The sequence below is a fragment of the Centrocercus urophasianus genome, unplaced genomic scaffold, assembly GCF_019232065.1.
Source record: "Centrocercus urophasianus isolate 14NV4802_14NV808 unplaced genomic scaffold, USGS_Curo_1.0 seq_12, whole genome shotgun sequence".
Lineage (NCBI taxonomy): Eukaryota > Metazoa > Chordata > Aves > Galliformes > Phasianidae > Centrocercus > Centrocercus urophasianus.
In genome coordinates, this window is record NW_024884364.1 from 28420837 (window position 1) to 28446376 (window position 25540).

Sequence of the window (25540 nt, forward strand, 5' to 3'; positions counted from 1 at the left end):
AAGAAGAAACTCCAATCCCAAACAGACTGTCCTATGGAGCATGTCCCACTCTCAAGGAGACTGAAGGTCTCTAGCAACTTTGTGTTTTCTCCCCATCTTGATTCTACCTACTGTGCTACTTGCACAGCTGCATGGCCCTCCCAGTCACAAAGCAGCTGTGTCCAACTCCACAAACCTGTTGAAAAGTGCAAGGCATGCGCAAAATTATGGGGACCTGCAGGGACCTATGTGTATGTGTAGTACTTAATTGCTCTGGGACTTCCCATTGACTTCCAAGAAGGACTTCAAGTGTTACATGAGTCACAGCAAGTAGCTTGTATTCTGCCTTGCAGTATGCAGCCATTAAATACAAGCAAAAAAGAAAAAATGAAACCCCAGAATAAATATGCTGGAATGTTTGCTTTTTTTTTTTTTGTACATCAAACTGATTGTAATATTGTGCATAAAATTCAGTGTTCCCTAACTTTTGAGTGCAGTGGTGCTGTTTTTCCCATTGCAGTAAGTTAACGTAAATATTCAAACCAAGTAGTGACTCAGGTAAGCCAGGTAAATACAATGATGACAATAGTAATGATGATAAACCAAAACCGACTCTGTTCCATGCGCTTGGAACCAGACAGAACTCACATAACAAAGCACTTAGGAATTGGAGCAAAAATCTGTCATGTCTCTACAAGGTGACCTTAAAACAGATATAAAACCAGATTGTACAACTACACTTTTTGTCAAAAGGAAATAGCAGGTAATTTGGTGTATTGTTAAAGTCACTTAAAGCAGTCACAGAATAACCCCTCCATTCCAGCCGGCCTTGTCCTTGTCCAGACCAGTAGGCTCTATTTGTAGTTCTGCAGCCCTGCCTATGGGTGCCAGGTTCTTGCTGAATATCAGCACTGGTCTTATGTGTGCGCTGCTGGTGGAGTGACTGCTCACAGGGATCGGGCTGCTTCATGGTACTTCGTGTGGGCTTCATGCCCCCTGGAAAGTCTGTGTCCATAGCTGCAGTGGATCTCCAACTATGGTCTAGTCCAGCTTTTCTTGGTCTGGTTTTGTACTGGCTTTGTCTTGCTGAGTCTAGTTAATGTGGAATCTTCTCATTAGTCTGTACCAAGCAGTGAAAATACGCTGTTGTAGTTTTCAGCATCACACAAGAAGGAGGGCTTTTGTGTTGATATGAACTGACAAAAATGCAGTACATGTGAACTGTTAGATCAGCTACCACTTACTGGCAAGTCTACTGAGAACAGACATGTGGCTGAATGGCTTCAATTAACCAGGTCTGATTGCTGACTATACTGAGGCTCTTATTTTTCTCGGGTAGCTCTAAGATTCCCCCTTGATATTTATCCTTGCTTTTAACATTGAATATTTTAAAATATCTTGCCTTTGTTTTTTAGCTCTTCTGTTGCTTATTTGTTATTCTAATTGCATTTCTTCTCACCTCAACTTATAGTTTTTGTCTTTCCATCCTCTTTCCTTTAGTTTTAAAAGCTTACCTTTTCTTTGCTGATGTTTAAGGTACTCAGAACTTCCAAATCTCCATGCTTCTTGCTTTGAGTGATTGCACTGAGTATTTCAGCGCATGACTTGAAACCCCATTTACTTCTATTGATTTTTCAAGTCTTTTTTTCTTTCCCATGCTGTTTTTTTGGCACTCCCCCCTGTTAAATACCCGGCCCCAATATCTTTCTAGAGGCTAATCACACTGTCTGTGGAAAAATCTCCATCTGCAAGTAATAAAGGCATGACACGTGAAGAAATAAACCCTTTTTTGGCAGTGGGGGGAAGCAGAAGTGGGTTGATCTGGATCCATCTGGCAAGGCATATCAGTCTTGTACCAAGCAGTTGCTCAGCCGTGGTGGCTGCCATACAGCAGAAGCTCCCTTTGGAGGAGGCAGAGGGGCGGATCTGTAGCATGTTGGGTTGTATGAAGTTTCCTGCAAAGAGAAGAATGCCACTGAATAGCTGAAATTCACACAAAAAAGTTTTTTTGATAGGTATATGTATTATTTGTCCAGGTTTTTTTTGTGCATGAACTAAGGAGAATCTCCAAGAAGGGCTAAGTAGGTATGGAAACATCTGTTGGGAGATCTTTGTGAATGTATTGATGAAGTGGGTGTCATCCATACATACAACTACTTTTCCTACGTGGTTTTATTTGTAAAATAGCATGGGCATAAATTGGAGAGGAACATTTTTTAAAAGGCCTGGAGTTGGTCACAGCTATTTTTCTTTCTTTCCCACGTTCTTTACACTTTGTTTGGTTTGGTTGGTTTATCTGTCTTACTTTATTAAGCATTTTATCTTCATCTGCAGTATTCCTCATTACTCCCTTTGCTGTACAGAGGCAAAATACCATGGATGTCACTGCTTTCCCATAATCATAGCTGATGTCTTTATTATCTAGTTTTTTTTCCAAATCATACTAGGAGAAGTATCGCTGCCAGTCTGAGCTATTGATCTCCCAGCATGCTAATAGTTAGAAATATTTTGTGTCTGGATTGCAGAAAAATTCTTGTAATAAAGACGCAACCAACTGCTAGAAGTCATGGAGTGGTTTCTCGTGTTATAATTAACTTTTATACTGTATATAAGCAGTTTGGGGTTGTGTTTGGGGGCTAGGGTAAGGAAGGGTAGGGTGAGGAATCATCTCTGGGATTTATTTTTTTTTTAACATAGAATGTGATTTAGGAAAACACAATCACATTCGCAAATGACGAAGAGCACGTGCACTTGTGAACGCTTACTTCATTTTGCATGTCAGCAGGACATTCAGTGACCATGTAGAAAAGGACTGGTTTTGTTTCTCCTCCCTCCCAAAAGGCTGGCTCTGGCCCCCAGCATTGTAGGCAGTAGCAGAGAAGAGCCATTTGGCGCCTCAGGTATCTGCAGACGATAGTTTATTGAAGAAGCTTTGATTATCAGAAGTAATGAGAAGATAACCTGCAACTGAAAAACAGATTTGAAAGATTTCCTTGTACAAGGTTTCTGCAGACTTGAATAAGAAATCCTAAGAATTTGATTAGGTGATACTGACAAATGTTTGTAAATTCATTTTGTGCATGAATAATTGGGGTGAACCCCTGTGTGAAGGCACTGGTAATTATGGAGAGAATACAATGCATGGAGCTTTCTGCTTTGAACGTGGAACCGTGTGTGCTGGTTTCATAATACCCATTATTATATTTGCATCTTGTAAAGAAACTGGTGAATGTGATGGGAAATTGCTTCATTGTTTCAGAGCCTCACTCAAAATATTTTATTTCTTTCAGAGACTTGAAGATAGAAAATCTGTTGCTAGATGAAGACAACAATATCAAGCTCATTGGTATGAACCTAGTTTGGCAATTCCAGTATTTAAAATTGGTAATTTTATAAAGAGAATTCTTGAGTCTTCATAACCCTCCATGTGACAACTGCTAATGTTGCTGCAGAGAGGAGCTGGGAGAGTATAGATAGCAATCAAGCTGTTCCTGACAGCTTCTTGTGAAAAAATGTTCCAGTTATTTCAGCTTTAACTGGGTACGGGCATAATCCTTCATCTTCTAACAAGTGACTTTCCTATTTAAATTAGGAACCTTGAAAGAATTAGAGAACTAGCACCACAGAAGTCATTTATTTTATTATCTTTATAATTTCGTATTTACTGAGGGATGGATTCTGCCCCCATATGCATGTGCTTCCGCTGAAGTCAGTGGGAGTCATACACATTTTTAGCAGCTGGCAAAATTTGGTCCTCTATTTATATTCTTTAAATTTTATTCCGGAACCCAAAAAGAAATTATTTTAGATGGCTGTTTAAAAAATAAAAAGATTAATTAAAAAATAGAGACTTTGTTGTATTCAGGAATCAGTTGTATGCAGTGCTTGATTCATTCAAGTTGAGCAGACATTTTAGATTAATCATCTGTGGGTGTACTTTCTCACTGCCTTTGCATAACTCCCATTAACGCTAATGTGTGCACTGCAAAGAAAATATGCCCTTTTAAAAAAAAATAATAAACATTTATATTTATTTCCTTGCCTCCACTTTTGCCAACAGCAGTGTCTGTGGTTGCAGACTTAAAACGCTTGCCTGCCTTGCTTCAAAAGGTTTCATCATCTGAAAAGGAATGAATAACACTTAACACTGAGGTCAAATGGACAGTCAGTGTAATATATGAAGCACATACGTCTCCAAACAAACAAGAAGAGAATGGTTAATTAAATTTGAAATTCTTAAAAATTACTTAGGGAATTCAGTCTCTAGAAGAATTACCACAACTTTTAGTTGGTACTCTGTAGTGAATCAAATGTCTCTGGAAAAATAATAGCAAAAGAGAATGCTGCATTACGTCAGTTACGGGTCAAGAGGATACTGATATGTTACCATGAATCATTCATCAGTAATGATGGATACCACCCATTATCTTGATTTAGCGGATAAGTGAGACCAGATGGTTTGCAACAGTGCTGTATGAACATCTGATAGATTTAAAGAATTTCTATAACTATCCTGTTATTGAGTGTTTGATTACACAATGCTATGTGAACTTGACATCCAAAACCAAATCTAATCAGATGATATGTGTTCAATTTAAACTTACATGCCAAAAAAGAACTTCAGAGCTGTTTCTGCAGTTTAAGTTGCTTCAGTTGCATAGAAAGGTCTCCTCACAGTGGGTGGTGTGGGATGCATAGAGAAAGAGACAGATCTGTAGCCCAGCTAGCATTGAGATAAATTGTCTTCAGGTCTGCAGCCTGATGTTTTTAAGCAGATTGTACACGGTATGTATTTTAAAACAAAGCAATTACATCCCACTGTCCAGCTGGGTATGTTATTGAAAAAGAAAGGTTACTTTATTAGTAATAATTTAATTGTAAGCAAAAACAGATTGAAAATCAGTCATCTCAAACACTTGCATTTTATCAATAGTCAGCTGAAGTCCATTGTTTCCTCTCCTCCCATTCCCAAAGGAAAATCTCTGATCTAATATTCCAGAGAAGCCACTAACTTGATTAAACAGCCCCAGACAGTTAGGATTTGTTTTCTGGTACAAACTGAATGTCCCACGTCCTGCTTCTGTGCAACACACTCAACGGAAATGTTTCAGCACCTGTCTGGAACTGGTGGAATATACCTGTTCATTTTGTTCTCATTGTCCTCCATGCTTGTTCCCTCACTCAGATCATTCCACTTCTAGTAAAGTATGTAGTGTCTTCCTAGAAACATGATGAATCAGTTTCGTTGTCATGTAGTGTAGCCCAGGAAAGTTCAGCGCTAGCAAAGAGTGTTTTGAGGGATTATATGCTGCTTTTCATGCTTTCAAGGAAAGACACTGAGATACAAAGCATCGCACATTAACTGCTTTGGGGTAGGAGTTTGCTCTCCATGTCTGGTGTAGCAGCAGACGCTCTAGCATCTAAAAATGGAAGATGAAAAATGTAATGTAAAGTGACATTGAAAGTTCCTACTTGTTCATGCATTTCAGTGAGAACTGAATCCTTTAAGTCCTTTCTTCATCCAGCTGCTTAATGACACTTTTTTTGTTAGAATATGTTCTTAGTATTATTAGAAAAATTCCATTTGCTGTGCTAAGTGGAATTATTCTTAGCTGTCTGGATAAGTCTCAAGTCTGAGAACATTGGGAGTGGAAATGCTGGAAGTAATTCACTTCTCTTTATCTAACAGCCAGTGGTGGCAGGTGTCTGATAAAGATGCCATGAAAGGTCACTCACAGAACTTGTGAAGCCCTTGGCTGTCTGCTCAAGGACCTGCAGCACCAAAAGGATCTTGCCTATATGTAGCTCTGCTGAGGTCTCTGGAGCGCTGCTGGCGTACACAGGGGTCAAACTTGTCCATGAGCTCTCGCTTTGTACTAAGGCTTGTGCTATTAAATAGTTTCTTTGATATCCCAACTGTCACAGCTTCAGAGATAGCCGTGTACCCATAGCTTAATGTTGTAATGTTGATTTCCTGGAGGCGTTGAGAAGTAGCGTAATGCGATACTTCGATAGCATGAAGAGTGGGGGTGGTGGTGCTTCCATGTCATAATATTTACGCTGGAAAACCAAGTATGGCCTTTGATCTGAAATCTGTAATTAGCTAGGCTTATTGAAAGAAGCCCAAGACAGAACAGGGGTAGCAGTAAAGTTATCAGTGGTTAAAGTTAGTGGTAATTCCATTCTTACTGAGATTAAAAGTGCATCCTTAATGCAAATCAGCTGGTGATTGCAATGCGCTGCTATGGCATTCATAGCAATATTCCCATTTATTTTGCAATGAAATCCCTGTCCCCAGTCTGCATGTGTTTGCACACATTTTTAATTCCAACAGACATGAGAAAAAAAAAAAAAGTACACCAGCTGAGTTTTAATGAACGAGCACAAGTCAATGAGATGTTTGTAGTTTAAGCAAATAGGATAGTGCAAACTTTCACAGGAGGATACCTCCATTGATAACGACAAGCAGATGCTAGTTTGCACCAGGTCAGTATATAAACATTATGTACTTGATTGTAAAGCACTGTATTGCAGTCAAATAATTTTGAGGTAATATGTCGTAGTTGGATAAAGACCACAACTAATACCTTGTAGAGGTATTATTTATAGGAGTTTTTAAAAGTATTTAACAGTTGACATAACCTCTCTCAGGCCATAGCTAATAAATAAATTAATTAAGTGGTTCCTCAGAAGTATTTGTATAAGCCCCAGGGATAACACATATCTAGCAAAGATGTTTAAACAGTGTCCAGAGACAGTTATTTTCCATCAGAGGCAAGGAAATTGCCTTGATCCTCCCTTCAGCTGTTACAGTGCGCTCCAGCAAAACCCTTTGAGCCTCTGTGACTGTTAAAATATGGTTGTGCTGCAGTTACTTCCCTCTCAGAGAGCCAGCCAGTCCACACTGTTCCTTAAGTGCCTTAACCCACACAGTCACTTTTATATGTGTATGTTTTGTAAGTATTATTTGTTTTTAGCCCCATTTCATAAAGGAACAAGGCTTGCATGAATGCCTTGCCAGGGTGCTTTTAATACCATAAGGGACTCCTGTCTGATTTCTGTCATATTTGGCATGAGTTGAATACTAAAGGACAATACTTCAAGTCTCATGCAAATAAGCAGGCGAATAAAGGAGAGGGACCCTGATTAGTGGAGGGAGATGTGGGCTCAGCAGTTACTTCTCATATTTGATCTACAAGATGCAATGCTCTGAGCCCAGTCAAGCAGGTGGGTAGCACACCCAGAAGGCTTTATGAGATGTGTGGATGCAAGACACAACTCTATAGGAGCAGGGTTCAGTGGTCTACTACTTTGGGCTGCCTAATTTATATGCAAGATCACTTTCATTTTAAACATACTGATATGAGAAGTTTTAAGAAGACTGAATGAATAGAAAAGGAGATAAACAGATGTCAGTGTTCTTGATACTAGTATTTTTGTTGCAGCTATCATGAACAGCAAGCTATTAATAAATGTGAACATCTTTGATTGTGACTATTCTAAGTCTTCTAGTCATGAATATATTGCCCTGCTGCAGAGGCAGATTTCCCAGCCCACATTGCCCTCGTCCTTGTGAGTTCGCCACCCTTCTTCCCCTTTATTATGTCATAGAATCAAATAATCTTTATGATCAATAAAATCATCTGGTTCAACCATCAAGCCATGCCTGTGACTGCTCTAGTCCATGTCCCTCAATGCCACATCCACACAGCTCTTGAACGCCTCCAGGGACAGTGACTTCCTGGGCAGTCTGTGCCACTGCTGAGAACTGTTTTTTCCTAACACCCAACCTGACCCTCTCCTGGTGCAACTTGAGGCCATTCCCTCTCATCCTATCTGTTTCCTGGGAGAAGAACCCCACCTCAGCATAAACTCCTTTCAGGTGGTTGTGGAGAGTGATGAGGTCTCCCCTGAGCCTCTTCTTCTCCACACTGAACAACCCCAGTTCCTTCAGCCGCTCCCCATCAAACTTGTGCTCCAGACCTCTCACAGCTTTGCTGCCCTTCTCTGGACACACTCCAAGGCCTCGATGTCTTTCTTGTAGTGAGATGCCCAAAACATATTCCAGATGGGGCCTCACCAGCAGGTTGTTTGTCCTCTTTCAAGACCTTATGCAACTCCTCCTGCTTTCCCTTTTCATCTCTGATGCCATGACTTCATAATTGCTTTCTACCAAGCCAAGTGTGGGCCACTGGGCAGGGTGGGCATGCATGCCCTGACTGCATGTTGCCCCTGGCCTCTTTTGCCACTGCTGCTGAACAAGCCAGAGGCCATTTTCACAGCTGCTCTCTCCTAATTTCTGTTCTTGCTTAGTGTTTTAATTTTTAAGATCCTTTCTGAAACACAGCTCACCCTGAAGCCATACCAACGCTGAAGTAGACAAAGGAGATGGGGAGAACACCCTCTGTGGCGCCAGCCTGGGCTTGGGCTGGCAGAGAGCACTTGTGAAACTGCAGTCTCATTCAGTGCTGAGGGACCATGTCTTGCTCCTCATCGGTTCATGATGCCAACTTTTGCCAGTCCCTTGCTATTCCTGCCAGCAGAGAACATCAGATACACCCAGGGGCCAGAAATGGCATAATTCAAGACAGAAAGAAAGGGAGAGAGCCAAATCAACACATTCCCCTTCTTGCTCCAAGATCTCCCTGCATTGTTTTAGAATTGAAATGCTGACACTGCAACCCTTACTGTGTGTAGTAGTTATAAAAACAACCTCCCTGCCTTAAATGTAATGGCTCCTTTAAATGAAACAAAGGAAAATGTTGGAGAAGCAATACTTGGCCTCCTAGCAAAGCACCGCCACAGTACGGAACCCCTGACTGCCCAAAGTTAGTTTCTTCCCCATGGCCATCATGTACTGCATGGCACAAACTCAACTCCAATTGAGCTTCCAATTTTGAGTGAAACAGTTGCTTTGTGTATAAAACTGATATTCATGCATGTTTCCAGACTTTTTCTGTTGCTTGTCAAAACCTCTTTTGATTTAGCACAAATTGTAGACAATTTTTCATGTGACTGATTTTTTCCTAGGCAGTTCATTGCATAGCTTTTGGTTAAAATGTGCCTTTTCCCTTTTCTGTTTTGCTGTTTTACAGTTTTGCTGTATCTGTCTCTTTCATAACTGTGTCTCTATGCTTTTCACAGACTTTGGACTGAGCAACTGTGCAGGCATCCTGGGTTATTCTGATCCATTCAGCACCCAGTGTGGGAGCCCAGCATATGCAGCCCCTGAACTTCTGGCAAGGAAAAAGTATGGGCCCAAAATAGACGTTTGGTCCATGTGAGTTACTTCTGTAGTTTATAATTTGTTACTTTTATTGTTACCGGCTGCTCAAATGGGAAATAAGCAAGAAAATCTGTTTAATTAGCATGACTCTTTGAACTATTTTATACGAATATCTTGATTTGAAAGAGAGCTTTTGCATAACCGTATGTAGATTGATAGAAAGCAGAACAGGGTGTGATTGCAGTAAAGCCCAACTTGATCGATGACTTTGAGACACATTAGTGAGACACGTGTTGTGTCTTCTGGCACAAGATGATGAACATCTTTTTCGTTTTCCCTGAAGGATCCTCAAGCTTTTACACAGTCTCTGTGCACTATCCACAGTCAAGTCTGGCAGAAGTTGTGAAATCCATTCCAGTCATCATTTTGAAAGCATAGCAGTTAGAAGGGAAGAAGAAATGGCCAGAATATTTGTGATGCTGAGCACCTAGCAGTGTTCAGGCAAAAGAATAGACAGCTACAGAGGAAGCTGAAAAGATGTTCTGGAGTCATTTGCTTGTGGTACTGTCAGTACCTTCTGCCCTCCTGTTGGCTATGGTGTCAGTTATCACTGCCTGTCCTGAAGAAGAATTAGATGAAATCAGCTAACTTTTAGCTTTTATTAGCATCTAAGGGTTTTCCCTCACCAGTGAACTGGGGATAATAAAATATTAATAAATTTAAATAAAATTATGGAATTGCATTGTTTCTGAAGTTGAAGTGTTTGAAATGCTCTGAAAATGTGAAGTACTGTATAAGTGCTGCTCCTGCTAAGAAAGGTTGGCCATTGTTTGTATGTGAGACTAGGACATGGATTAATTAATCTCTCATATTGGTCAGCATTGTGATACCTAAAGACTCTAGAAAACTTCCCCTACGGAAGCCTGATCCTGTAGCCCATACTCCAGGGAGACCCACAGCTAAACTGTCAAGCAGCTACTTCATTTCTTACCCTGCAGTGGGCCATCCCTCCACATCAAGGGTGAGATTACCAGCCCTGAGGAATGCTCTTACTGGTACTGGAATGCAAACAGAGCACAGTCATTCCTGTAAACCATTTAAACTTCTCCAGTAATAATATCCTGCTTTTTTTTTTTTTTTTCATCTAAGAAAGAAAAATATGGTTAACCCCTGCCCTTCCTCATAGCTGAACAAATGGTTGCTGTGATCATAGTTCATAAAAGCACACTGGTTTGGTTTCTTTCTGTTCGCATGCATTCATTCAGCAAACTGGGAAAACCAATTCCCAAAAGGAAAGAATTCCACTCAATTGAGTTTAAAGCTCTTTTAAGAGGGAAAAGAATAAGAATCCACTTTTCATCGCTGGCTCTGCTGCATATAAATAAGCAATAACTTTTCTGCTCTGAAAAATGTGATTGTTCACACCTGATCTTTGTGCTGCACCAGAGGCCACGAGGGTCAGCAGAAACCTTTGTGCACTGAACCAGGACCAGTGATGTTCCTGTTGACATAGGCAGTCATACCCAGGGCAGCAGCAGGACATGGCTGCTGAAAGCATGGCATTTAAGCAGCCTGATGGGAGACATAACTGTGAAGCAAAATTGACTGAGAATTTGCCTAACAGCTGGGCTTGGTTCTTTGAGTCCCAGCTTATGTCCTACAAGTTGTGTGACCCTCCATGAACAAACCTCTGCAAATTTGTGCCCAATCATTGTGCGCAACAGAAGAGTTCCTAATAACTGTCAGATATTGAAGATACAGTCAGAAAGTCTAAGCCTAATTATTTCCTTGTTCCTGATTATTTTGGTTTCTTTTTCTGTGTTTTCTTTAAGCGGGGTGAACATGTACGCCATGTTGACTGGAACATTACCTTTTACTGTGGAGCCGTTCAGCTTAAGAGCTTTGTACCAGAAAATGGTGGACAAAGAAATGAACCCTTTTCCCACCCAACTCTCCACAGGTAATCGAAAAAGTGCTTTCAGACTTATTCAGATCCAGTTGGTGGGAACCATTGCATTGAATTTGGGATTGCAAGTTGTGTTACCAGCATGGTATGCTAATCATGAAAAATGGTCTTTTTGATTTTAGTCTTGAGCAGATCTGCAGGAGTTGTTGCAGTATAACTCCTTTTGCTTTAACTTTGGTGTATAAGCTGGAGAAACACCAAGTTGTACTGAATATGAGAGAGGAACAAATCTGTGAAAGCCACTGAAATTGCTTTCAGAGAATAGCTGGTCAGTTTTTCATGTTCAAATATTTTAGCATAGGTTATGGATATATAAACACATTATTTTGGAGTAACACATTCTTGGGAGTTCTCATGATTAGGATTGTGTGATCACAGAATCATAGAATGGCTTGGGTAAGGTGGCCTTGAATGACCTCACATGGGTCATGAAATAATGACACACACACAGAAGGTTATTTTGGAACAGTGACCCGTGATAAACTTTGTGTGTTCATAAAATGCAAATTTGTTGTTGCGTTAATATTAGAAAAATTAACTTTTCTTCAAAGCCATGTCACTAGGCAACAGAATCATTTTTCAGCTTATAGCAAGACTGTGTCAGCATTTGGAATGAACTATGCTTTGTACTTTATTTTTGTGTGCTAAATTTGATGTTCATGGAGAGCTTCTGTTCTTGTCTGGCAGACTGTTTGCAAGGAAATTGAAAGATTGCTCATAGAAAAAGGGTGAATGATCGTGTATTTTCAGTCAGTACACTAATGACAGCAAACCACTATCATGGGGTATAAGAAAAAGCCCTTACAAGTTGTTTCACAAGATGAATTCTCCAAGTACAGATTTCCCTGCTTGCAGAATAAATAGATAGTTAAGGATTTTCTCACATGGGTTATCTGTGAATGAAGTGGAATATGTTGTTCCTCTTTCACTCAGCATCTGTACGAAGTACATGTTTTCTGCCAGGAATTCATGTTGCTGGCATGTTATAAAGTGGTAGGTTTACAAGTGATGGGATGCTGCAATTTTGCTTTGTATTTTATGTGGTTGGAGTATTTGCTCTTTCCATTCTGGAGACTCCCCTGTAGGATTCAGTTGCACAAAACCACTGTTTGAATGTTCTACCATACATAGAAGCCCCACTGGGTAAATTAAAATAAAGATTATACTGACTGTTTCACACTGTACTGATCTAGAAGCCAAATCTTTTGCATCAGTTGCAACATTACTCTTGAATTCAGGGACTTGGATATAGTTGTAAAGATTTGCCAAGTTTGCCAAATAGTTTACTGAACTGACCTCCCACAGTGAGGCTTTTACCAGAAAACAGCTGTTGTTTAATGGCTGTGCAGTAGCTTTGAACTGATGTACTGCCTTCCCAATCATTGTTTTGTTTCAAGCACAGCTATCTTTGTGTGGGAGGTTTCACTGACTTTACAGGGAGAACTCGTGTTGAAGTCTGAATCACCCATGAAAGGTCTGGAGAAGACCAGACCTTATGTAGCAGAAAAGATAATACTACTTTTGACAGGTTTCCTTTTGCTATTTCATTCATCCTACAGTTTTATCATGGAGATCAAATTTTCTCACAGTCACATCTTTTGACATTGCAGTCTCCAATGAAAACAGTCTTTGTTTATCCTCTAAGAACAATAGAAGCTTGAACTTTCAGAGATGATGGAAAATTAGTGGAACAGATTTAAACTTGTTAACCTTTATTCAACGAAGTGTGAACAAAGGTATGCATCACTCCTTGATTTAAGCCAGTAGGTTTGCACATTCACCAACACGGCAAACTGTGATTTAACATGACATTTGTTCTTGCTACATTTAGATTTTGGGTCAGTAGATAGAAAATCATCTGCTCTGCCCTGCAAATTGTTTTATTGGTTAACCTCTTAGGTAGAGTGACCTTCTTTTTCATACATCATGTTTCCTTTTTCTGTAAATTCACGTAGAGATTGCAGAAGAGATATCTTGTATTAGTATGTTTTGCTTGTTCCTTGTGTTCTCTTTTAACATTTAACTTCACAGCTGCTGAATGCAGGGCTCCTTTATAAAACTAGCTGTTCTTATCACTAAACAAGAGTATGCTTTATTTGTATTAGTTACAGTTTTGTGTGACTATGGATACCCAAAGGAACTGTGTAGCAACAGAGAAAACTATGGAGTTAGTATTTGATTTTCCCACTTAGGAAACAATTTTTCATTAAGCTGCTTACACAACAGAGCTATCTGATTATTGATTTGAGGTGAGCAGAGTTCAGTTATTAAGAAAGTTGATATTCACCTTGCATGCATTCTTTTTTTTTCCCATGTACTGCTTCTGTGTGTTTATGGTCTTCCTTTCAAACTAGAGAAGTGCATTTGAGGCTAAAGAATCTCTTTAAAAAGGTGTGTTTTTAATCCTTAGCTCATTCACTTGATAAGCTTTCTGTCTAGATGATGGAATTTTTGTTAGAAAATCCCACCTTTCAAATCTGAGAGTCTGAATAGTAACATCAAGTGGCACACTATCTTTTAATCATCACTTACATGTTATCCCCTTTATAAAGTCTGTCAGACACTACCTACCATATGTGCAACTGTGTATTCCATGCTTTTGCAGCAGAGGAGAAGCATTACCCTTTAAGAGCATTCAGAAGTCAATCACTTAGAACTTCAACACACGGGTCAACTGATAACTTCCGTTTCTTCTGTGAAATAGAGATTAATTGCTATCATGGAATCATACAGCCATCAAAGACCTCTAAGGTCACCCAGTCCAACCGTCAGTCCACCCCCACCATGCCACATCCCTCAGTGCCACATCCACATGGCTCTTGAATACCTCCAGGGACGGTGACTGCACAACCTCAATCAATCAGATCCGTCCTGAGAAGTTATTGCATCTCAGCTAAATGTTAACCTCTGTCAGGAGCAGAGAGGCAGTGCTGTCGCATGGAGGTGCGTGCAAATTCTTAACAAACACAAGCAATCATCTGTCCATGCCTGTAGTTCAGAGTTTACTTTGGCATTGTAAAATTAAACACCCTTATTTCATTTTCTCTGTCCAGTTTCATAAACAACAGCTGTATGCCTGGTTTTAGTCAGGCACCCACTTATACTGTGGCATCCTCTGAACGAGACACTGAGTTCATTTTATTCATGACAAAGAAAATGGAAGCAAAAGAAGTCTTGTAGCCCATACCTGAAGCTCTCCCTATTTCTGTTCATTACTGAACTCAATCTATTAAAGAAGCTTTAAGAGAAAGTTGTTGTTTTTTGTTCTTTTTTTTCTCATGGTACTAATCTCTCATTTGTCTAAAGAGCAAACTTTGCCCCAAAGTTACACCATGGAAACAAAATTCCATCAAGTGCAGCTCACTGGCTAATCAGATTAGTGCTGTCCTCGAGTTCGTCATAAATGAGGCCCTCACATTCCCTCACATAATGAAGCATTGGAGGGATAATTCACAGCATCCTTTGTTCATGAAGCTACTTGGTTCAGCATGAAAAGCAGCTTCAGATGGGTCCAAAAACCGGTTCATTCACTTCATGTTTACTTCCTGAGGGATTAATTTTGCTGTCCTGCAGCTGCGTGGCTAAGTGAAAAGGACTCATTCTTCTTTCTACCACCTAACAGCTCAGGTGGGCAAAGGTGCTGCACCAAATCTTCTCATTGCCTGGGTAGCACTGGCAAAGGAGCTTCTCTGGAGGGCTCCCGTATCTGGAATCAGTTTCCCCTGGTCTGAACCTGCTGCACTTCATACTGCTTTGCAAGCCGCCTTTAATCAGTCTGTCTTTTGCCAAAGGGAAAAAAACAGGGTCTTTAAGGAGCTGTTAGCTGATGTGGGGGCCGAGGGGGATGGTGGCTGGTTTGGGGAGGGGCTGTTTTGTGTTAGGAAGAGTGCTCTGAACCCATGGGATGCGTGCGGTTTCTAGCGGGAAGCATTGGGAAGAGAGGAACTAAAATGGCAGAACAATGGGTTACTTGTTTCCCATAACGGAGGGGTTGGCGCCCAAGATGTGTTGACGTGCAGGCTTTCAGGGTACGCAGGGAACAGCCCTAACATCAGCTTGCAGGAGATTTATGAACTTGGATGTAGTCTCTTCCTGCTGTTTCCACAATGCTGCTGTCATAAGAAAATAACAAAAATGTTGGGAAAGACTTAAATTGAAGTACCTGACATAAATCAGTGATTTGTGAAGACAGAGCTTAGAAAACACCTAGCTCATGCCTAGCTGGAATGGTAAATACATAATCATAACTCTCTCTCTTCTTAATATAAACTTCTCAATGCTAGACCTGCATTGCAATGGATATCCTCTCAGGGCTTTATCCGGCTGATGTCTGATGGTTGCAGGATGGTGAAACTAGAAGTTATCCATGCTGTCTTGGCACCTGTCAAATTTAATATTGACTTATTTGATGAGAAACTCCCTTGCCCACTGCTCTGCTCTGATGCATCAGCCCAGCCAGCCTGTCACTTTGGGCTCAGAGATCTGAAAATGCTTGAGTCGACAGCCAGGCAAACACAAAGAAGTCTTGTAGAAGAGAACCCCATAAAGGCAATGGCACTGCATCTAGGCTCCTGTTTCCAGACGAACACATTGTGAGCAGGCATATCATTTTCCTTCAGTTGAATATGGGAGGAAGGATTCATAAGGGTTTCACAGTGGTGCTGGTGAAGAAGATGAATCATGGCTGCTGTCCTTCAGAATAGGGATCGGTATTTCCATTTCAGGCTCTTTTACTCCCACATAGAATCCTAGAATGGCTGAGGTTGGAAGGGACCACAAAGATCATCAAGTTCCATCCCCCCTGCCACAGGCAGGGCCACCAACCTCCAGATCTGGTGCCAGACCAGGTTGCGTAGGGCCCCATCCAACCTGGTCTTGAACATCTCCAGTGATGGGCTTTGAGAAAATTCCAAGGATATTAAATATTTCACCAAGTCATGGGCAAAGTACACCAGTGGTCCTACTACTACTGCCCAAGGTCTCTACACAAGATCTCTACAAAATTTGGATTCAAGTAGATAAAACATGCAGAGTAGAGTCTAGAGAGTGAACTGTAGCTCTGTAGCAGAATGAGGTGGAAAAAAGCTTCCAAATTGCTGTCCTTTGAGCTGGAGAAACCTGCTGCAGCCATCATTTCTGTTTTTTGGTTGCCATTGACATCATTCAATCTTGCTATCTCAGTTCACTGTATCTCCTCTACAAAATCATTCTGGTTTTGGCTTTCCCAGAATTAGGTTTCTTTGTCTTTTCTGTAGGGAATGGTAGAGGACATATTTAACTTGTCATTGATTTGTAGTTGATAAGCTGAATGTAACCTTGATAATTTGAGGAATAAAGACTAGAAACAGTTAAAACAGAATTTATTTTAAGCTCAGACATTGACTTATTTTGAGTCTTAAAGCAAATCACTTGATTTCGTTGTTCATAAGCATGTAAGAAGCGCATGACTTACAAATACAGGAAAACTACTTTTGAGTTTTTTTGCAAGAAAATCCCAAGGGATGGTTGAATGTCATTGGAATTTGAAAGTTCAATATTTGAAAAAAGAATGAAGCCCATTAATTTTACTCTTTTAATTTGGCCAAAACCTCCTGCAACTGATTGTAGTCTGGATGGAAGCCAGAAGAGAATTTCTCCTGTCAATGGGAGCAGAAAACTCAGTTTTCCGTGTCTTTCCTCCCAACTCTCCATCCCTCCCTTCCTCTCCGCTCAGCCCCTGTCTATCTTTCTGTTCTGTACTCTGTATGAGTGATTTTTTGATAGCCTCATTTCTCAAACAGAAATGAATAAGTTTTGACTAGCTTGCTCAGAAACTTCAAACAAGCTCTGTAACAAAAGGTGCTTTTTCTCGTCCCCTTTATGACTCTATAAATCTTTGTTTATTTCAGTTACCAATTCTGTATCAAGCTTTCTTTGTTTTTCAGGACATTTGAGCATACTGTATAGAAAAAGTTGCATTTTAGTATTTTAGCATTTAGTTCTTGATCAGGCTACATGGCATAACAACCCGACTATTGTGTTAAGTCATAAAGTATATCATAGAATCATAGGATCGCAAGTTTGGAAAGGAGCTACAAGATCATCTGGTCCAATCATCCTCCCACTACCCTGGCTACCACAAGCAGTAAACCATATCTTGTAGCTCCTCATGCCTCTTGATCCTCCAGATGCCTCTTGAACACTGCCAGGGACGACGACTCCACCACCTCCCTGGGCATAGGGATATATATACATATATATGGCATATATGACATAGCTATTGTCTTTTCTTGATTTCTTCACAGCGGCCATCAACTTTCTACGTTCTCTACTAGAGCCAGATCCTGCAAAGAGACCAAACATCCAGCAGGCACTTGCGAATCGGTGGCTTAATGAGAATTACCCTGGGAGAGCACCACCTAACGTCCCATATCCAAACAGGTACAAAAGAGTGGAGAAAACCTGCCAGTGTGTATGTACATTAAAATGTGAACAGCTCTGATGCTACATTTTCATTCTTTATATGACAGCATCCCACTGCATTTTCTGAGGTTGCTTTTTTGGCTCACTTTTTAAAGTTGTAAGAATTGGTCATTAAATGTGTGCTTCCCGAAGTGGTCAAAAACAATAGCTTAAATTAGAAGATGGCATATGATACAGTTGTGAGGTAGTCTGAAGTGCAGATCACGTGAGCTTACAATGGACGTGTACGAAGACATCACTTGTAGTCTTGTTCTTATTTGTCAGTAGAGCCAGGATGTTTTCCAATAGTTATACCCATTTCTGATGCATGTGTGAGGGTTCTGTGTATTAGGTAAACATGCAGACCGTGGTGAGAAAGCTCAGAGTTAAATCATCTTGCCTTGTTGGTTGTTGATCTTTAATACCTGTGCAGTACTAAATGCGGGACTAAATGCAAACAGATAACAAATCTCATGTCCAGACCAAATTGCAATCTAAGGAAAGACAAGGAAGAAAGAAAAGTACTTCTGGTCCACTTCAGAAATAATCTTTCTTAACTTTCAGCATCTTTAGTATGGAGTCTTCGCATGTTCCAGTCAACCTGGGCTCTCATTACAGTCAACAGAGAAAAATTTTTACAGAATGATTTGTCTGACTTCTCTTTGATTCTGCAGCAGTGACATTGTGCCCAGGAGATTCTGCTTTCTCTCCTGTGACTGTAAATGGAGCCTCAGGCAACTCACTTAGAAATGTATGTCTATATTTGATCTGATAAAACCTCCTTCCTGCATCAAAGCCTTTCCGCTGTGTCTTACACACAATCTTGTACCTGCAGAAGATGTTGTAGGAGTTACTAGCTTGCAGGCCAATATGCAATCCAGCACTGAGGCAGATAAAGCAACTTAAATCTTAATTTTGGAGCTTAAAATTTGATACTACTCCAAAATTTCAGTCCTAACTCACTAATAGGCAAATCACTATGAGAAGAGTCTGACTTCTACCCTACTATTTAGTCAAGTGCTAGATCCTGATACAGTATACACCTAGGGGTGTGACAGTCTTTCTTTGAATGTCAGAACCACTGTCCCCACTCCAAAGTGATTTGTTGTTCACCAAATAGGCCATCTTTCTGTGTTGATGCCCTGAAGGTCTAAGTGCCTAGGCAGGCTCAGACCGTGCGTACAGACAGCCTTGAGCATTCATCTGAAATTGCAATTTTGCTGTTAAAAGTGCCTCCCTACCTGTTTTCCCCTCTGGGACTGCTAGCCAGGTGAACAGGACATGTTTAAGAACTGGAGGACCCAACCCTCTGGGGCTGAGAGACACTTTTCCTTCTATATGCACAGGGAACTGAGGTGCAGTAGTTTACCAGCAGGCATTTCCGTTCCAGAGTTAGTGTTTCAAGTACTGTGTTGTGGACAATGATTGTGACTATGTATTTCTTTGACCTGAGCAGAATAAGATGTCTCTCACTCACAGAATCTGGTTGGAGAGACATTGAACAGTTTGGATACTTGTTATCCAAAGGGTGACATCGCTAGATCCATCCACTGAAGCATATGTGAGGCTAACTGCATGTAGTGGGATCATAGAATCATACATAGAATGGCTTGAGTTGGAAGGGACCTTAAAGGTCATCTAGTTCCAACCCTCTGCCTTGGACAGAATTGCCAACCACAATACTCAGACCCATAAGAAGGATTGTTTTGCAGGGAGCAAGACGGAGAACAGGCAGACTCATTATCTCAGCATTACTGCCTGAAATTTAAGGTCAATTGAGTTAATTTGTATAACAAATGGAAATCTGAGTTTCCATGGTGCACTGGACTGTACTGAAGTGCACTCTACATATGAACATTATATGGTAAAGAAGGAGAAAACAAGTGTAAACTGAATGAGTCGTTAAGCTAATGAAATCACTGCCATAATGAGTCTAATCAATCTACTAAACGTGGCATCTGTTAAATGAATGTAAGTGTAACTGAGAGCTGTATGGGTAATTTAATTCTCTTGCTGACTGTGTTCTATCTAGGAAGAGGAAAAAAGAAAGAAATACGGCTTGAATGTGATTTCAGAATTCTTCTGCATTTGCAGGTGCATTTTCAAGCCTCTGTTTTTGAGTTGTTAGCTTGCAGTTATCAGGCCTTAGGCTGTGATGGAGGTACCACTTCAGAGCTTGCTCACTGGTGCAGTTAGGTCATAGACTCTTGAGAGGCTGGCCTCTACTAGATGCAATAGCTGTGCCACGGTGCTAATGGAGTGCCCATTAATCATTTTCTCCCAAAGGCAATCAAATAATATGTAAGAACAGAAGAAAACGCAGAGCTGAACTATAGAGAGGGCATATGTTTGTTCATGCGTTTATGCAGATAGGGTGATGGTAGTATTCCTTTCCCATTACAAACACTTCTAAACAGCTCATTAATGCGGAATGCTACCCTTTCCTATTAAAGAAATTGGTTCCTTTTTTTTCCTCATTGCATTGTTTTTTCTCGTTGTTTGATGTGAAAACAAGAGCAAAGTAACTACTCGTTCTGTCAGAACCCAAATTGTATGATGAAGTCAATGAAGCTGTAAAGGGTGAAAGCCATACAGAATCCTTCTTTACCTTCTTTTTTTTTTTTAATTATGTTTCTACAATTTAATTAGTTTATTCCTCAAGATTGGCCTACCTAGAATTTGTCATACTGAAGCCTTGTAGGGAAAATACAGTAAAGTTTGAAATATTTAAGACTTGGCTTGCCTCTTTTTAAACTTGTTCAGAAAGTATTGCTGGGGTCAGACTCAGCAGGGTGTCCAAGTTTCTGCTAGTGTGCAAATGTGGGTAAGATAATATCAACATTGTTCTGAAATACCCACTACTTAATTTGCAAGGAATCATGCTTTCTATCACAAACAAGAAGCTATGTTCTGTTCTTGCAGTCCTCTTCTACGAATTTCAGGTAACGACCATAGTTACTGAGACAGGAACATAGGAAAAGAGAAAACATGGAGATAAGGTAGAATAACAGCAGAAACTACATTTTCAGGAGAATGTTCTCTCAGGCTTTTTAAAAGCTTGCTGTTATTAAAGAAATTCCCTAAAGGCAAGCAAATATTTCCAGTTTTGCTCAGCACTTCAAGCAGAAATTGCTTAAATTTTTTTTGCTGTCCAGATGCCTTGCTGTGCAATGGCCAAGATGCGTTTTGGTTATGAACTCTAAGAAAACCACCCAAGCATTCTTTAGCTGCAGTATGCGTGTTAATAAGAGCGCTGAGTAAAGGAAAACAGTAATTTGAGATTTTCCATACTCTGTTTTGCATCTTGTCTAAGTCCTTCTCATATTAGACCCAGACTGCACACCAGGCATTCCTCATGGCAAAGGTGTACAGAACAAGGGTGTAGCAGAGAATGGGTGAGAACCATAGGTAGTTATACCTTTCTCTCTATATATACATAATAGCTCATAACTTAAGCTTCCCTGAGTTGCCCTGGGCAAATATTAGGCTTGATGTTGGAAGCAAGGAATATTTTTTAGAAAGCAAACAAAATCCAGCATTTCTTTGGAGATGGATAGGACTTGATGGGTACATCTGGGAATCTGGCCAGCACATTTAGATGCCTAAATAAGAGTCCTCTGGAAAATCTGTTTTTAACATAGCCTGCAAAAGTTATTTACCATTTCAGAGGCTGCTGTACTGCATTTCTCACCTTGGCTAAGTCTGTTACAGACTTTACAGAAAAGCACATCCATAAACTTGTATTGCATTTCTGCTTTTAACCAACATGATTATAATAGCAGCTTTACCATTTTGAGAGCTGCTGTAATAATCCTTCCTATATGTCATCTTTCTCTGTGGTAAAGTTCTTTAGCTATTTTGTGCATGAATATTGTGCAATAGATGAGGAATGGAGCTGAACACTGGTGTTTGGTTACAAGAATCACTTCAGAAAGCAAAATATCACTACCTAAGATAGATTTTGCCTCTTTTCCTTCAAAATCAGCTGGATTCTCGTGATGGTTTTCATCACCATTGATCACATCTAGAATAACAAAGTGAGGCATCCTGAGCATCACAGTGCCATTTCCCTTCATAAGGTCAGTTTGAACTGGCAGGAAGAGTTCTGTTTTGTTCAACTGCCAGGATGTTCCATCTTGTGTGTGGTTCCCTAGCAATCTGCCTTTTTCATACCTACTCATGGCTGCACTACTGAGCCTTCCAGATCCCTTCTCCAGTGTTGCTAACAAGGCTCTGTCACTGGGAAGACAGTAGAAGCAATGTGCTCTGCTTCTCTTCTTTCTGCAGAATCCACTTGGAGGACCTCAGCCAAAGCGTGCTGCTCCATATGACTGAGAAGCTTGGCTATAAGAACAGCGATGTCATCAACACTGTGCTCTCAAACAGGGCAAGTCACACACTTGCTATCTACTTTCTTCTTAATAAGAAGCTGGAGCGCTACCTGGCAAGCCTTAGAGTAAGTACTGCTTGATGTTGATTCTTTGGACAAGCAGGTGAGAGGGTAAAAAAATGCTTAAAAGTTTCTTAAGGCATTACCCATGTTGGTTTATTTTTTCCCAATTCTGTCATAGTAATCATGAAACGGAGGTATTCCTTGCAAACTAAAAGCATTATTTCAAATAATAATTCTCCAGGTTACTGAGATAAATACTTATAGTCTTTACATCTCGTGAGAAGCGTTTCCAGAGAAGTGCATTAGTTCTCCATAGAAAACTAGTGATAAATTTGCCATCCCAGGATAGGCTGTTGTGCAGTCAGCGTATGTGTATGCAGTTTAGCCCACCTGACTTGGCAAATGTTCTCCCAGACCATTTTTCTCTCTTCTTTAGCGTTGCTCTTCGTAAAATCCATGCCCTTCAGTGCCTGTGCTAATGGTGCACAGCTGCCCAGCTCACCTAGCTGAGATCCCTGAAGGGAACACCCCGGAGAGCCTGCAGTACCTTGTGCTTCCCTCCCTCTGCTGTGGAACTGCTCTGTGAGTGGCTGAAGGGAGCAATCACCTTGCCACACCACCCTTTCTTCTACATCTGGGGCAACTGAACTCCCTAGCTGTGTTTTGCATCACACTTGCTCAAGTATCAGGATGGGCAAGGTGCACAAAGACAAGCTGCACTCCCTCTTCTCATGGCCTCTCCACATAACTGTCTGTGTTCAGGCAAGAAGTCTTAAACAGCTAAGAGTCTGTGGGCTCCTACATCACACTGTCAGTAGGGTGGGTTTTTTTCTTTATGAAATGCTTTTTCCCTTTGAGGAATTATCCCTGATTACCTTTTCTTCTGACTACAGCTTCTCAGTTTTCTCTCTTTTCAGTTCTCATAACAAGTATGTTTTAATGATGGCATCAATGATGTTTAGAACGTAATGGATCATATTTATCATCTCCATAAGTTGATGCAACTCTACTGAATGCCTAGAGTGGACATGGTCCATTAAGCAGTAGCTAAACATCAGTTTTCTCTAATTATCTTACATACTTTGATTTTCTGTGCTCCTCTCTCAACAGAAGTCTGAACTCCAGGACAATATTTGCCACAAGAACCAGCTGTACCAGATTGACAAGTACAAGGCAAATAAAGACTCCTATGAGGTAAAGCTCATTAAAGCTTCTTAAAGTATTTGAAAAGCAGGCTGAATTTGAGGATCTCCAGCAGTTGCAATTAAGACAATGAGTTTCTGGAACTGTGAGGAAAAAAAAAGATCCACGCAGAACAATTCTCTCAATTTCTTTTTGAAAGAAAAAATAGCAGCCACCTGGAGTGGAAGTTTCAAGATGACTTTCAGCTTTCATGAGGAAAAGAAATCCTCTGTTTAGCAAAGTAAAACAAAATTTCTTCAGGGGGCCCTTTAATTTCCTTCTGAGCTGCAACTTGCTCTAGAAAACTGTATCTTCATTGTCTTGAGTTGAAAGACCTTGGTGGTGCAGGGCAAAAAGCTGAATGACTGCCAGGGTTCACCTTCCAGGGTAGTTTGGTGTAGATCTGCATAGCAGAGTGCACTGACCTGGCAGAGCCCAGGCTTAACGATTAGAAACATTAAAACTATATTAGCACAAAACTCTGCCCAAGTGAATTTTTTGCTTCCCAGCAGAACTGATTGAGAACTAGCCCACTGTCTTGTGAGGGACTTCCCTTGGCCAGAGCAAAGATTGAACCAGGTTACTGTTCAGTCTGTCTCCAGTTTTCTTGCCCGCATTAGAGGAGGTAGTTTATATTAAAGGAATCCTCTCCTGTCTGCCTGTCTGGATTTTTGTTCTCTGGCTGTTACTTGGTGAAGCACTAAAGTTACAAGGGTTGTGAACTATACAAGTTGTATCTTACAACATGAGTAGCAGTGTTCCGGAGGAGCTTGCTACTCTTCAGTGCTGGATTGATGATTTAATTGCAGGGACAGATCTGTTTTGTGGCTGGTTTTGTTTATTTTAAAGACTGCTTGCAAATTTAATAGAACAGCTGAGTCGCAAGCCAGATGGAAATATCAGGGCAAAGCACTTTTACCATTCTTTTCTCACATAAATTGAAACCACCTTACTTAAAATGTATTAGCAGTGGGTAGACTCAGTGAATATTGTATTTCAAAATGCTCTGTGGCAGTTTACCTCAAACTGCTGCAGGCAAATGTCCTCTCAGAACTCAGGCAGGTCCCCAGAGGTTGCGATGCAGGCATCCTGCATCCTGATGCAGGCATGGTGCATCCTGACCCTACCAGGCTCAGATTCCTCCAGCTGCCGGTGCTGCCTCCCTGCACAGTGCCCGAGAGCCCCAGGAGTACTCTGCATAGCATTCAGGCACTGGCTTACTGCTTCTGCATCCATGCTGCATGTAGGGGAGTCTGCAGCAAGGCCTGTGTGAGCACCTGCACAGAGCTAGTGTGCATGACTAGTAATGGTGCGACTCAGTGACCCTAGTTTTGTTTGTATGCATCCTTAGGGATGAAGGCTCTCTCCAGAGCCTCTCCTGTGCTCACAGTTAGTCCCAAAGTAGCTATTTAGAGGATGAGGGTGTGTCTTTTCTTTCTTGAAATAGTTACCTTAATGCAATCTCAGTGCAGACACTGTGATAATGATACAGTATAATCTCTTTCTACATGGGCACAGCTGAATATAAAGCATGTTGATATTGCGTTAGCTGTATTTACACAAGGGGATTGTATAACACCAGGACAGTTAAAGCGGCATGCTTGGGTGAATGCAAGCCCCGAGATGCTCCTGCTGCTTACAGCTGTGGTAGATGTCTGCTAAAATGCTGTCAGGGGGATGGATGGAAGTGTCTGGATTGTGCCGTTGGGATCAGCAGGTGCTGCTGGAGCTCAGGGTGACAGAATTCATAAGCTGGGAGTGATTCGTGAGCTGTGATCATGGTCCCTCTGCCATCCTCTGTGCCCAGCCTGAAAACAGAGGCTTTACCTCAGAGGCTTTACCTGGTTCCCAGACAGATGTCCCCAAGGCAGCATGGCTTTGTGTTGCCGTGGCAATACCAGGAGAGAGGTGGTCAGGCACGGCAGAAGCAGCTGACTGTGTTTCTTCCACCTCACTCTGTCATGTGAAATGAGAATGTTCTGTGGGCCACGACCAGCTGCCAGCAGCACAGGCTGTTGCTGGGCCATGCAATGTAGCACATGGGCAGGGGACAGGCCTAGCCCACCTGTCCCTTCAGTGTCTGAAACTGGGTGGTAGCACTGGTGTGCGAGGTCTGAGGTGCTGAGAGTTTCTCTCAGGGCTAAGCATCTGGGTGGCTTTGCAGGCTGGCCTTACTTTAGCGCTTGGGGCAGTGGAGCAGTGTCTTTTTTTGCTGGAGAGGCCACAAGTGGTGAGCAGTCATTCCTGCAGCAAACCCAGGGACCAGTGCTGAGGATTCCTGCTTTCCCTAGACGAGCCGGTGGGCTCAGGCTCGAGGAATTTGTGATTTTAAGAACTTATATCATCATCCTAT

General features: G+C 41.2%; 1 protein-coding gene across 1 annotated transcript in view; it reads left to right on the forward strand.

The window, feature by feature from the left end:
• Window positions 1-25540, forward strand: part of HUNK (hormonally up-regulated Neu-associated kinase) — a 55863-nt gene that overhangs the window by 23556 nt on the left and 6767 nt on the right. Inside the window, 6 exon segments of the mRNA XM_042810868.1 lie at window positions 3270-3325; window positions 9124-9259; window positions 11038-11165; window positions 17456-17591; window positions 21900-22068; window positions 23116-23199. Of these exon segments, the coding sequence (XP_042666802.1) occupies window positions 3270-3325; window positions 9124-9259; window positions 11038-11165; window positions 17456-17591; window positions 21900-22068; window positions 23116-23199 (709 nt within the window).